The 12,511-nt window shown below is 42.5% G+C and overlaps 1 protein-coding gene across 1 annotated transcript in view; it reads right to left on the bottom strand.

Annotated features, from left to right (window-relative positions):
- PCBP3 (poly(rC) binding protein 3) overlaps window positions 1-12,511 on the bottom strand; it is a 52,190-nt gene that overhangs the window by 31,814 nt on the left and 7,865 nt on the right. The window contains exons 2-5 of the mRNA XM_060282442.1: window positions 5,925-6,068; window positions 2,861-2,884; window positions 1,138-1,170; window positions 202-318 (exon numbers count right to left, since the gene is read on the bottom strand). Coding sequence (XP_060138425.1) covers window positions 202-318; window positions 1,138-1,170; window positions 2,861-2,884; window positions 5,925-5,993 — 243 coding nt within the window. The 5' untranslated portion in view covers window positions 5,994-6,068. The remainder of the gene's footprint in view (window positions 1-201; window positions 319-1,137; window positions 1,171-2,860; window positions 2,885-5,924; window positions 6,069-12,511) is intronic.

Genomic DNA, 12,511 nt, shown 5'->3' with positions numbered 1-12,511 from the left:
GTCAGCGGCGCCTGCGTTGGTGCCCCTTGGATTCTACCACCCAAGGCGACTGCCTCCGTCCTGTCAGGCGAGAGTGGGACATCTTTTCCAGCTAGAAGGTCTGCATTCGCTCCTGGGCTGATGGGCAGTCTTGTGAAGACATTTCATCAATAAGCTGCCTATCTACCAACTTCTTGTAAAACTATTAAATAATTTGCTTACCTCCTCAAATTTGTAAGCAATCATAGCGAAAGCCTTGAAGATGGCATCAGTGGGGCCTGTTATGGTGACAATTCTCTCTGGACAATTTCCCTCAGAAATATTGATTCGTGCACCACTCTAGAATGGGAGGACCACACTCTGTCATACATATAGTAATTACATATGATATATTATTTGCACCACATATTTATAAAATCAACACATGTGAAGTACACATGATGTCAAAGCTAATCTGCTGAAATAAAAAAAATTGTCCAGTTGCACCTTAGAGGCCAAGCACACTTCTTCAGATACCTGCTTAGTTATATTTCTTCAGGTCTGCTTAGTTATATTTACTCATGTAATGTATACTCATATCTTACCTTGGATATAAGAAAAATATCTGTAAAACCACGTGTGGGGAAAAAAACCCCAAACAGAACATCTTACAAGCAATACATTCCCTACAGCAGAGCTTTCCAAACTGTGTGCTGTGACATGTTAGTGTGTCAGCTGCAGTGTGTAGGTGTGTTGTGTGAACGCTCCCTGTGTTCTTCCTGGAGCTGAAAAGGGGTTACGTAGTTTAACCTCGGGTTTGCTAGTAAAACTGAATTACCATGTCGTGAAAAGATGCATGTCTAAAAAGTGTGCCATCAACATGAAAAGTTTGGAAAGCTCTGCCCTACAAGATTGTTGTGTATCTCTGGGCTACAGTTGTCTGCACTGGGCATAGGTCACAGGAAAGCATGATCCCTCCTTTAGCTGTCATTTGTGTGAGCTATGCAGAATGTTTCTACATTCTGTTCCAGAATGTTCCAACATATTACTAATGAAAAGAATTTAACCCCCTCAACGACACAAAAAACATATGACACTTTTTACCTGTGATCTTGCACTTCTGAAATAATCATACTAGTTTACATATTTAGTTGCAGAATCACTATGAAGGACACTCACCTCCTCACGCATCTTTTTCACTGTTTCTCCTTTCTGAAAAAGATGCAAAAAACCTGCTATTATCATATCACTTTTGAGACAAATTTTACAGAAATGCCATAAAGGATTTTAGCATGTATGCCTTATTATTGGAAGGATTTAACTAACAAGTCCTATCGGCAGAAGCCCTGCACAAAGACGGCTGCTTGTGTAACAGGATTTCCCCTCCATTCAAAATTGCCTCAGGAGGTTGGGAGAACTCCTGGAACAGCCTGTGGGGGAAGGAGAGGGAGAGGGAGAGGGGAGAGCCTTCCATTCCATCTGGCAAGACGAAATGCCTGCCCTGGTGGAACGGTGAATTCCTCCCCCTGTATCCAGGGAACAACACTGGTAAAACACACAGTTGATGCACAAAACCATCCTATATCAAAAATCTAATTAACTTGCTTACCCCGTAGACTGAGGAAAATTTTAGAATTCGGCTCTGTCAAAGAAAAATCCTTTGCCCAATATGCCGCTACATTTATTAATGGACAGCTCAGCTGTTTTTGGCCTAATGTACTCGACAGCTCTTCCCTGACCCCACTCTATTAAGGCACCAGATAGATTTGTAGAAAGTAATCACAGCTTCTTTTAAGCTGGGTCTGTCTCTCCCCATCTCTCCCATAGCTCTTGTAATCACACCTTCCCCTTGAGGGGCTCACGAAGACACAGAAACACCCCTGTCCTGAATCTTGGTACATGGACGCCTTCAGAAGTTACCACTATGGCACATGAAGGAGAGAAGAAATCCCCACCTCCTGCTATGTTTGAAGTCCATTTTGAAATATCTTCTAAATATATGCCAGATGTGGTTGGCATTGTGCGTGGGGGCTTCCAGATGGGGAATTATTTTATTTTATGTCTGTATGTATGTATGTATTTTTATTAAATTTGCATATGTCTCCTCCTCATTAAGAGATCTCCGCCAGCAGGTGAAGACTTTCCTGGTCCTGAGCTGTTTTTATTGTAATTATTGTTATGTTTTAAACAGATTTTATATGTATAAATGTTTATGTTTAATAATCATAAAACAAAAGATGTGGTTTTCTCCATTACGTAAGGCATACTCTATCTGCCTTGCACCTAAGGATATCTAGGGGATGGCTGAGGTAAATGGTTGAGACCCCTGGGTATAGGGCTGTATATAAATTCAATAAATAATAATAATATAGAATTTGCATCTTAAGAAAGTTCAGGGCAGCTGAATCGCTTGTCCCATTTTAGATTTATTATTATTATTTGCAATGGCCATTGCAATGTAACTCATAAAAACAAACAAGACAACTGAAAAGTAAGCTAAACATATATAAGTTGTCAAAACTTGAAAGAAGTAAAGCTCTCAGAATCATGTTTTTTAATCCCCTTGGCAGTCAACACTGTTGGGGATCAAAAAAGCAGCCTGCAGCTTTCTCACTGCTAGGAGATCTAAAGCTACCTTATAGGTAACAAACTTGTCTGCATCAGCCAGCAACCATCTAAATTTGAAATTACCTGATTGACCTTCTAGCAAAGTATTAAATTAACAGAAGAATCTGTTTGTGGGTGAACTGTACACATTGCAGGGAATGGCGTGCCAAATCACACACTACAGCTTGTTTGTACTAAAAAAAATCAGCTGGGAAAGGGGCATTTCCCTCCCACATGTGCAGCTGTAAACACAAGCAATATCGAAGCATTAAGATGCATAGTTTGAAGAAATTACCTTCCCAATGATGCTTCCAACTTCCTGTTTTAAAAGAAAAATTGCAACAAAGTAAGAATTCAAGAATGTTCATTAATAAACATACTTGGCTGAGATTGAAATTAATTAAATGATATGGGCCTCAGAGGGTATTTTCCCAACGGAGAGCTCTTGGCGCAACCTAATCACTGCTCTTCTTCTGAAGAATGCAATAGACTTTGCACCCTATTTGGAATATTGTATTTATTATACTGCGATATTCTTTCCAGTTGGAGTGGCATAGATATGTGGGTGCAGGGGGAAAAATGTCTAATTCACCTGAATGGCATTTTTAAAATAATTTCCACCATCTTTTAAAAATCAGTTGCTTATTGTGTACTTCAGGGCTTTTAAAAAAGCAACATTAAGCACAATACTAAGCAAAAAGTGTTTTTGTGTTACTTTCTTTTTTACTAGCACAGGGTGTGCATCCAGCCTGTGACCATTTCTAGTGGAGGACAATCATAAGATCATAAATTTTGCACAAGAGGGAAAAACAGATCTCTCTATTAGGTTTCTGTTTGTTTTGAAGCCCAATGTAAGTACTGCCATTACAGCGTCTGAGGCAATCCCACACACGCTGTGCGGGGAAACAGGTACTCTGAACAGGGCTGTTCGTATTGTCTGTCCACCAAATACAAAATGGCTCGGTTGCACACAGAAGTGGATGCATAGTGGTCTCTCTGGTGGGGATACGCAAAGAGCTCTTTAGGGCCTCCAAAGCTTCAGGCTGAACATTTCAGCCCATTGATTCAGGCTGCAAGGTTAACATAGACCTGTGGTTCCCAACATGGTGAGCACGTCCCACAGGGGGGCAATTTGATTTTTTTTTTGGGGGGGGAGGCAATTTGAGAATGAGTTATTAACAGTTAATGGCTTTTTAGGCTTTCTCCACGTGAATAGTTCACTTTTTGAATAATAAGAATGATACGTCACGGGGTGGGGGGATCAGGATTTTAGAGATGCTTAGGTGGGGCATGGCCAAAAAAAGGTTGGGAACTACTGGCATATTCAGCCTCAGGTAAAATTGCCAATATGCTTTCTTTTGTAAATAATAAGAACATTATCCTGCTCCCCCATAAAATAAGCCGTAGCAGGATTTCTAAACATTTGCACAATATAAGTCATACCCCGAAAATAAGACATAGTGATAGGCGCAGTTCTGGAGTGCCCCAAGGAAGAGGCAAGGCTGAACACATAATTAAAAAATAAGGCACCCCCTGAAAATAAGCCATAATGTGTCTTCTTGAGGAAAAATAAAGACAATGTCTTATTTTTGGGAAAACACGGCACTAGACTAGAGTACTAGCCAATTAATTAATTAATTAATTAATTTGGCATTTGTAAAAATTATAGTAACTGGATAACTGGAACTCAAGAAATAGACAAGACTACCCAGCAAACAACATGGACTGAGTGCTCCCACAAGCTCTGTGAATAAAATGATTGATTGCCCCCAAAAGCTTTTTAAAAATCCTTTTTGTGTCTGACCCCACTCTTTGATTGATATTTCATTACATGTATATTTAATACCTTTAATGATGCCTTGATCACAGTTCATTATTATATTTCATAACATTTGTACAGTGCATATTTTGTGTTCTATGCTGATATCTGAACTATATAGAAAATCCAGTTTTAAAACCCCCACACAATTGCCTCAAGGCCAGCATCTCTTCCAAGGGTGGACGGTGGGCGGGGCAATTTTAAATACTGTTTTCCCCTGCATATCTTTTTCTTTTTGGCTCTTGTTGGGGAAATGCTGCTACTGAAAGAAATTGTGACCTCCCTCAAAGAGGTTGCGGTGAGACCTGGCAACCAAACCCTTGTGTTGTGGCTGGGTACGGTTGGATAGCCACAGCACCCGATTGGTAGGTCCCTTGATGCTGGGTTTAATCTGACCAATGGGACGCTAGCCAAATGGATCGAGGGACCTATATATGCCAATGCACATGACCCTGAGCTTCCTCTTTCGGTGCGTGCATCGGAACACCCACCCACCTCTCCCTACTTTTAGGGCTTGCACGCTTGACCTTGCTATGCTGTCGTGTGTCGCCTGACGTTGGGACAGGGGCACGGCAGAAATTTCCCCCACTTGTCTGATTGGCTGGTGCCATTTGGGTTTCGCCTGCCGCGTAGCAAATTGTCACAACTTGTAAGGTTGCGGATAGGCTCTGGTTCAGGTGAGAGGGATGGGGGGACGGTCTCGCCATCCCTATGTGAAGGGGTATTCCGCTAAAGGAATCCAGGGAATCAATGGTTTGGTCAACCCTGCGAGAGGTTGTGCCCATGCCTGAGTCCAGGGGGACATCTGGGTGGTGGACATAGCATGTCCCGGCTTTCCGCCATCCCGGGTGTTCACCCTAGGCTGACCTATGGTAGAGCCCTGGGTCAGCGCTACCTGCACGACAGGGGGCTAGTCGAACCATAGCCTTTGCAACCACTCACTTGCTGTAATCAATAAAGTTGTGGCCTAAATTCTGCCAAAAACCAAACCAAAAATTTGAGCCTTGTCTGAATTTATTTAAGGGGGAGTTTTAAGGTCTGAACACGCAAAACAAACTGAAAGGAAATCAGTAAGTAAAGCCTCACCATCACCATGTGAGAAGAGAAAGTGGCTTCGGGACCCTTCAGTGAGGATGTTGAAAGACAAAATCAGAGGCTTTTCATCACTAATCCCCTGAAGCTTTCAATTAGCATTAGAAAGAAACTTTGCTTGCGAGTAGATGTTACAGAAGGACCTTGCCCATGGGGAACTGGATGATATAGAATGGTTGGGGAACTATTTCAAGAACTCTATAAAGTCTGAACTCTGGGAGGCTTTGGTTGGGAGCCTCTATCTCAAAAGAAGCCAGCTATCATGGTCTTCAGCTGATAGTGGTGGACAACAATAACTTCCCAATTAAACAGTTTTCCATGTTTGTTGTGTTATGAATACGTGACATGGACACACAATCTTAGCATTTGCCTCTAAACAAGTAAACCATCACTGGCTGCTGGGCCTGAATCAGACGTTGTTTTAAGGAGCCGCATGCTCACTGCTCACCTTCCCGTGCATCAGTAGTCGGATGGTGAGAGTCACATTCAGGCCACCTTCAGAAACTTTAGATTCCATCTTCTATGGTGGTATGGTAAACAGTCTGATATTAGGAGACCCAAGGAAAAAGTGACTCCACAGGAGAAGGACCACCTGTAAAGAGAACAAGTAAGTGCTACTTTTGTTTGTTGCTGTATAAGATTTAAAATGTTTCCAGTCTTGGACACTTACCGTGTTTCCCCGAAAATAAGACACTGTCTTATATTTATTTTTCCTCAAGAAGACACACTATTTGACCTAACTTTCCTTTAGCTTTCCCCCATTATAGTAGCTGTGCACATCTGGACCATTCAGTGAAATTTCTCATCTGGAAATTACTTTTGCGGCTGCCCATGTGTATCGTCCCGGTGGGGTTCATCTTTCCACAGAGGGGAATGATTTATGGTTGAAGTCCATTCTCGAGGGTTTGATGGTTTGGCTGGGTATGTGAGTGGTTTTGGCGGTGAGCCTATGGCTCTAGTGGCGGTTAGGCATTGGTTAGTTTGTTGGTAATGGAGGGGTATTGTTGACTGTGGCTACCCCTCCAATTGGTAAGGAATCCAGGGGCTCGACATGCTTTTGTCCGTATTGCCCGGTCGGGGGCCAGGGCCTCGCAAGAGCCCCTGGGAGCCTGAGGGGAGAGGGGAGGGTCAGACACACCCGACCCCCTGTCTTTCCCCAGAGGGTTTTCCTCTGACTGACTTAGATGTCAGTTCTGTCCGTAGGGGACAGTTGGTGGAACCTATGCCTATGCAACCACTCACATATTTTGTATTTTAATAAAGTTGTGCCCAAATTCATGCCAAAAACCCAAAACAAAATTCTGTCTGTGGTGTGAGTTATTTGAGGGGGTGGTCAGGGGATCTCAACACGCAATTGTTATGGTGGTACATGTGTTGCCCACGGCAGTAAAAATTCAGTGTGCAATGCTATCACTGGGCACTATACGTAAGTCCCAGATTCAAAAGCTTGCAACACCAGTTAAAAGGACTATACAGCAGGGCTAGGGTTTTTCTTTCTTTCCTAAGCCTTGGAGAACAGCTACCAGCTGCAGCTAGATGGACTCTGCTGTTAGACACCTCCTATAATATAAGCATGGTCTGGTAACAACAGCATCAAGACCACCCTTGTAGGTGGACATAACAGCAACACTGGAGATTATCCTAGAGGCCTGCGCTGTTTGGAAGCCACGAGCATTTTAATATAGTGTGATGATTGTCAAATTGCAAAGTTACTCAAGGGCAGAAGGACTGTGTCACTCTAATCACCAAGGAATTGTTCTGAGGACAGGGGACAAGTGCGGTCTATTATTTACAAACCATTTCGTTTTTCCATGTGTGGTATATGCTGTATTGATTCTTCATACAGCGACTGGGCAAGAGTTTGCAATCCAGAGATCTACCAATAGTCATTCCTGTTTTTCATTGGGTCCATTTTACCCTGGTGAGTGATCCTGGTGCATGGAGAAAGAGCAAAGGCTTGCACGAATGCTCTCTTAAGTCTTTAATGGCAGAATTTATTTGAGGCATATCGAGTTTAAGGTGTTCAAATGTGCTTCTGTCTCTTCTTCCTCTATCTAGAAAATGAAAAGCCTGAGAATCAGGCTGTTATGTAAATGTTTCCAATAGATTGAAAAAGTGGGTCATGTGTTCACCAAATGCTCCCGGCTTTAAGATTTATCAGCGTTATTAAATTATACATGCTTCATGCTTCAGTGTGTAGGAAAGCTACATTAGCCCTTTCTTAATCATACTGGTGAAAGGTATGCATTTTGTGTCCGAATTCAGGAGCTGAATGAAAGCACGGGTCACAATACAGAAATACAGAAAAGGCTTTTTTTTATATATACTTTGAATTCAACATATTGACAATTCCCTGCAGACAGAGATGTAGACAAAAGCCAAAAAACATGTTTTACCAACATGCTGTTCCAAAGCGTCACAATAATAGCTTGTATTTTCTGCTCTAAGCCAGCTTTCTTCTTCGTTGATTCTTTTGTCTTCTGCTTATTTTAAAAGAAGTAATGACATAGCTTTCTATGATTCCATTTAGGGACCTTGAAAGTTCTGTTATGTGCAAGCCAGTAAATGCACCAAGTAGGGGAAGACCATATGCAGTTTGCTCACCTGTGCTTGCCTCTTACATACAGATAAATATTTTAGAATCTGGCTGTAGGCCCCATTCAATCTAATGGGAATTTCCTGCCTGCTTAGGATCTGGTTCAGCAACCAAATCTCATTGCTCTAAAGTGGTAGCACTACATTGACACATACATCACCTGCTGGAAGAATTCTGTCTTGCTATCCCATTTCCTCATCTTCAGTAGATGATTTCAGTGGGAAACTCATATGCCAATTCAAAATTCAATGGGTTCTTTAGCTCACATTATTCTGCCACTGACAGCCATCCACCTACGTGGTAGTGGAGAAGCATGAGCTAATCTCAACATAGGATATCAGTCCATATCCATATTCCCCAAATAATGTGATTTAACAGCTGCAGTTTCCCAGCATTCTGGAGCTTGAATGGATATTAATGTGATGTGTTAAATCCAGTGACTTATTGGCTAATTAAATTTGATTGCATTTTGAGAAGGCGATGCCTACAATTATCTGATCAGGTAAAAACTAAATTTAAAATAAGAAACTAAATGAAAAAAGAAGAAATAATAATGATTAATAATAAATCACACACCATCTAGAAGGTGAAAGTCATAGATAATGTATCTTATGCCTTGTTGTTGTTTAGTCGTTTAGTCGTGTCCGACTCTTCGTGACCCCATGGACCATAGCACGCCAGGCACTCCTGTCTTGCACTGCCTCCCGCAGTTTGGTCAAACTCATGTTCGTAGCTTCGAGAACACTGTCCAACCATCTTGTCCTCTGTCGTCCCCTTCTCCTAGTGCCCTCAATCTTTCCCAACATCAGGGTCTTTTCCAAGGATTGTTCTCTTCTCATGAGGTGGCCAAAGTATTGGAGCCTCAGCTTCACGATCTGTCCTTCCAGGGAGCACTCAGGGCTGATTTCCTTCAGAATGGATAGGTTTGATCTTCTTGCAGTCCATGGGACTCTCAAGAGTCTCCTCCAGCACCATAATTCAAAAGCATCAATTCTTCGGCGATCAGCCTTCTTTATGGTCCAGCTCTCACTTCCATACATCACTACTGGGAAAACCATAGCTTTAACTATACGGACCTTTGTCGGCAAGGTGATGTCTCTGCTTTTTAAGATGCTGTCTAGGTTTGTCATTGCTTTTCTCCCAAGAAGCAGGCGTCTTTTAATTTCGTGACTGCTGTCAGCATCTGCAGTGATCAAGGAGCCCAAGAAGGTAAAATCTCTCACTGCCTCCATTTCTTCCCCTTCTATTTGCCAGGAGGTGATGGGACCAGTGGCCATGATCTTGGTTTTTTTGATGTTGAGCATCTGATCTTCTCCAATCCTCTGGCCATTGCTGAGTTTTCCATACTTGCTGGCATATTGGGTGTAGCACCTTAACAGCATCATCTTTTAAAATTTTAAATAGTTCAGCTGGAATATCATCACTTCCGCTGGCCTTGTTATTAGCAATGCTTTCTAAGGCCCATTTGACTTCACTCTCCAAGATGTCTGGCTCAAGGTCAGCAACCACACTACCTGAGGTATACAAGACCTCCATATCTTTCTGGTATCTGGTATCTTATGCCTACCAAGTGGGTAATTTGTTAAGTGAAAAATAAAGAGTAAAAAAAAAAGATACAGATGCCAAAGGGAGTGTCTTCTCCTGCTTTTGAATTTTCCCTCCCAACGCTGCCACCATTAAAACAGTGGTAACTAGGATCTGACCTCTGTGACAAAATTATTATCCATTTTTAAGTTTTGTTTAAATGTATTTTTATGCCGCATTAGAGGTCAATGCAGGCTCTTCACAAAATGGCTGCTCAAAACCTTCATGGTTGTTTTCTATAGCAATAAACTTTACTGATTTACGGCACTGTCTGGAATAAGGTTGTGGACACAAACTTAGTAATATCAAAATACTGGAAAGTATTTCAATTTGGCTGGAGTAACTCAAGAAAACCTTTAATAAACAAACAAACAAAAATTTGGCTGGAGGCCTTGAGCCTCCTGGCTTCCGTGCTTCATCTGTAAAACCTCCACATTTTTTGGGCCCAGGTGAGGCCTTGTCACTCGGATGTGTCACCTCCTGAAGTGTGGCAACTACTTTCAGGTGCCGTTCAGTGAACTTTGTTGAAACGAACCAGTTCATTCCAAGCACTGGCCTTTGCCCATTTGCAATTCTTAATAGAAGGCATATCCCAGCCAATGTTAGCCTGTGACGTTCAGAGGTAAGCCCAGTGCTTTTTTTCTTAAAAAATGTTTGGGGGTCCTCTCATTTTGACTCAAGAAAAATCACCATTTTATAGTTCAAATTGAGAAAAGTAAATACAGTAAATGAACAAAAGTATAAAGATTCACAAAATGTTTAGGGGTATGCATAGCCCTGCGTAGCCCCAGAAAAAAAAGCACTGGGTAAGCCGTTACACATGCGCAGTTGGGGCCTGTGTTGCACAGAGAGAGCTGGAGAGAGAGGAATGAATGTCATAGCTCAAGGAATTGCAAAGGGTGAGTAAAATGGTAGAGAGGCATAGAGGAAGGGGAAATGTTAAAGATTCCCGTCAGAAATTCTACAGGTATAGGTAGCTTACATAGGCCAAGGGGCCTGTCTTATCAACACAATTGGGGCGTTTTTGTGAATGGCCACTGTTAAATATATAATCACCATGGTCAGTATAGGAAGGAATTTCATTTAATTTCCTTCTGGCCTCTCTGTTCGCAATCCTCACCTATCTCTATATATGCTTGCAACTCAAGATAACCACACATCTGATGACGTAGGCAGTAGCCCGCAAAAGCTTATGCCGTAAGAAACACAAATGAATCTCTTCAACCAGGCATTCAGGTGTTTTTTTCAATACATATGCTTGGGTGGGTGGTGGCGACGGCAGGTAGGCGTTATTAGTTCTTTGGATGAAGGGTGGAGGAGGAGGAGGAGAAAGAGGAGGAGGAGGAGGAGGAGGAGGAGGAAGAAGTAGAAGTAGAAGAAGAAGAAGAAGAAGAAGAAGAAGAAGAAGAAGAAGAGGAAGAAGAGGAAGAAGAAGAAGAGGAAGAAGAACTGTGTGAGGCTTTAAGGTGCTACAAAAGTATTTGTTATTATTTTTACCTTGGCTGGTGGTGGGAAACCAAACCAGCTACAGTATTGTCCCCACCTTAGTAAGAGCCTTGTTGGATGAGAGCAAAGGGCCTTCTAGTTCTCCAGCACCTTGTTCTCACAGTGGCCAACAAGGTGCCTGTAAGGAAGCCCACCTGTGGGACCTGAAGGCCACAGCCCCCTCTTCTTGGTCTGATATTCTCTGAAGACCACAGAAATGCTACCATTCAGTGGATTTGTAACTGGCTGACTGACCGAACCCAAAGGGTGCTCATCAATGGCTCCTCTTCATCCTGGAGAGAAGTGACTAGTGGGGTGCCACAGGGTTCTGTCTTGGGCTCAGTCTTATTCAACATATTTATCAATGACTTGGATGATGGGCTTGAGGGCATCCTGAGCAAGTTTGCAGATGACACCAAATTGGGAGGGGTGGCTAATACCCCAGAGGACAGGATCACACTTCAAAATGACCTTAACAGGTTAGAGAACTGGGCCAAAGCAAACAAGATGAATTTTAACAGGCAGAAAAGTGAAGTACTACACTTGGGCAAAAAAAAAAAAATGAAAGGCACAAATACAGGATGGGAGACACCTGGCTTGAGAGCAGTACATGTGAAAAGGATCTAGGAGTCTTTGTAGACCACAAACTTGACATGAGTCAACAGTGTAATGCAGCAGCTAAAAAAGCCAATGAAATTCTGGGATGCATCAATAGGAGTATAGCATCTAGATCAAGGGAAGTAATAGTACCACTGTATTCTGCTCTGGTCAGACCTCACCTGGAGTACTGTGTTCAGTTCTGGACACCACAGTTCAAGAAGGATATTGACAAGCTGGAACGTGTCCAGAGGAGGGCAACCAAAATGGTCAAAGGCCTGGAAACGATGCCTTATGAGGAACAGCTTAGGGAGCTGGGTATGTTTAGCCTGGAGAAGAGAAGGTTAAGGGGTGATATGATGGCCATGTTCAAATATATTAAAGGATTCCATATAGAGGAGGGAGAAAGGTTGTTTTCTGCTGCTCCAGAGAAGTGGACACGGAGCAATGGATTCAAGCTACAAGAAAGAAGATTCCACCTAAACATTAGGAAGAACTTCCTGACAGTAAGAGCTGTTTGGCAGTGGAATTTGCTACCAAGGAGTGTGAAGGAGTCTCCTTCTTTAGAGGTCTTTAAGCAGAGTCTTGACAGGCATATGTCAAGAATGCTTTGATGGTGTTTCCTGCTTGGCAGGGGGTTGGACTGGACGGCCCTTGTGGTCTCTTCCAACTCTATGATTCTATGACTTCTAACAGGAGCAAATGGTGGCCTGGGCACCTGAGAGACCATGCCACTGTCCACTTGGCCATTAACTCTTCTGTCTGATTCAAAT

Source organism: Zootoca vivipara, chromosome 1 (genome assembly GCF_963506605.1).
Source record: "Zootoca vivipara chromosome 1, rZooViv1.1, whole genome shotgun sequence".
Lineage (NCBI taxonomy): Eukaryota > Metazoa > Chordata > Lepidosauria > Squamata > Lacertidae > Zootoca > Zootoca vivipara.
This window is presented reverse-complemented; position numbering and strand designations above follow the sequence as displayed.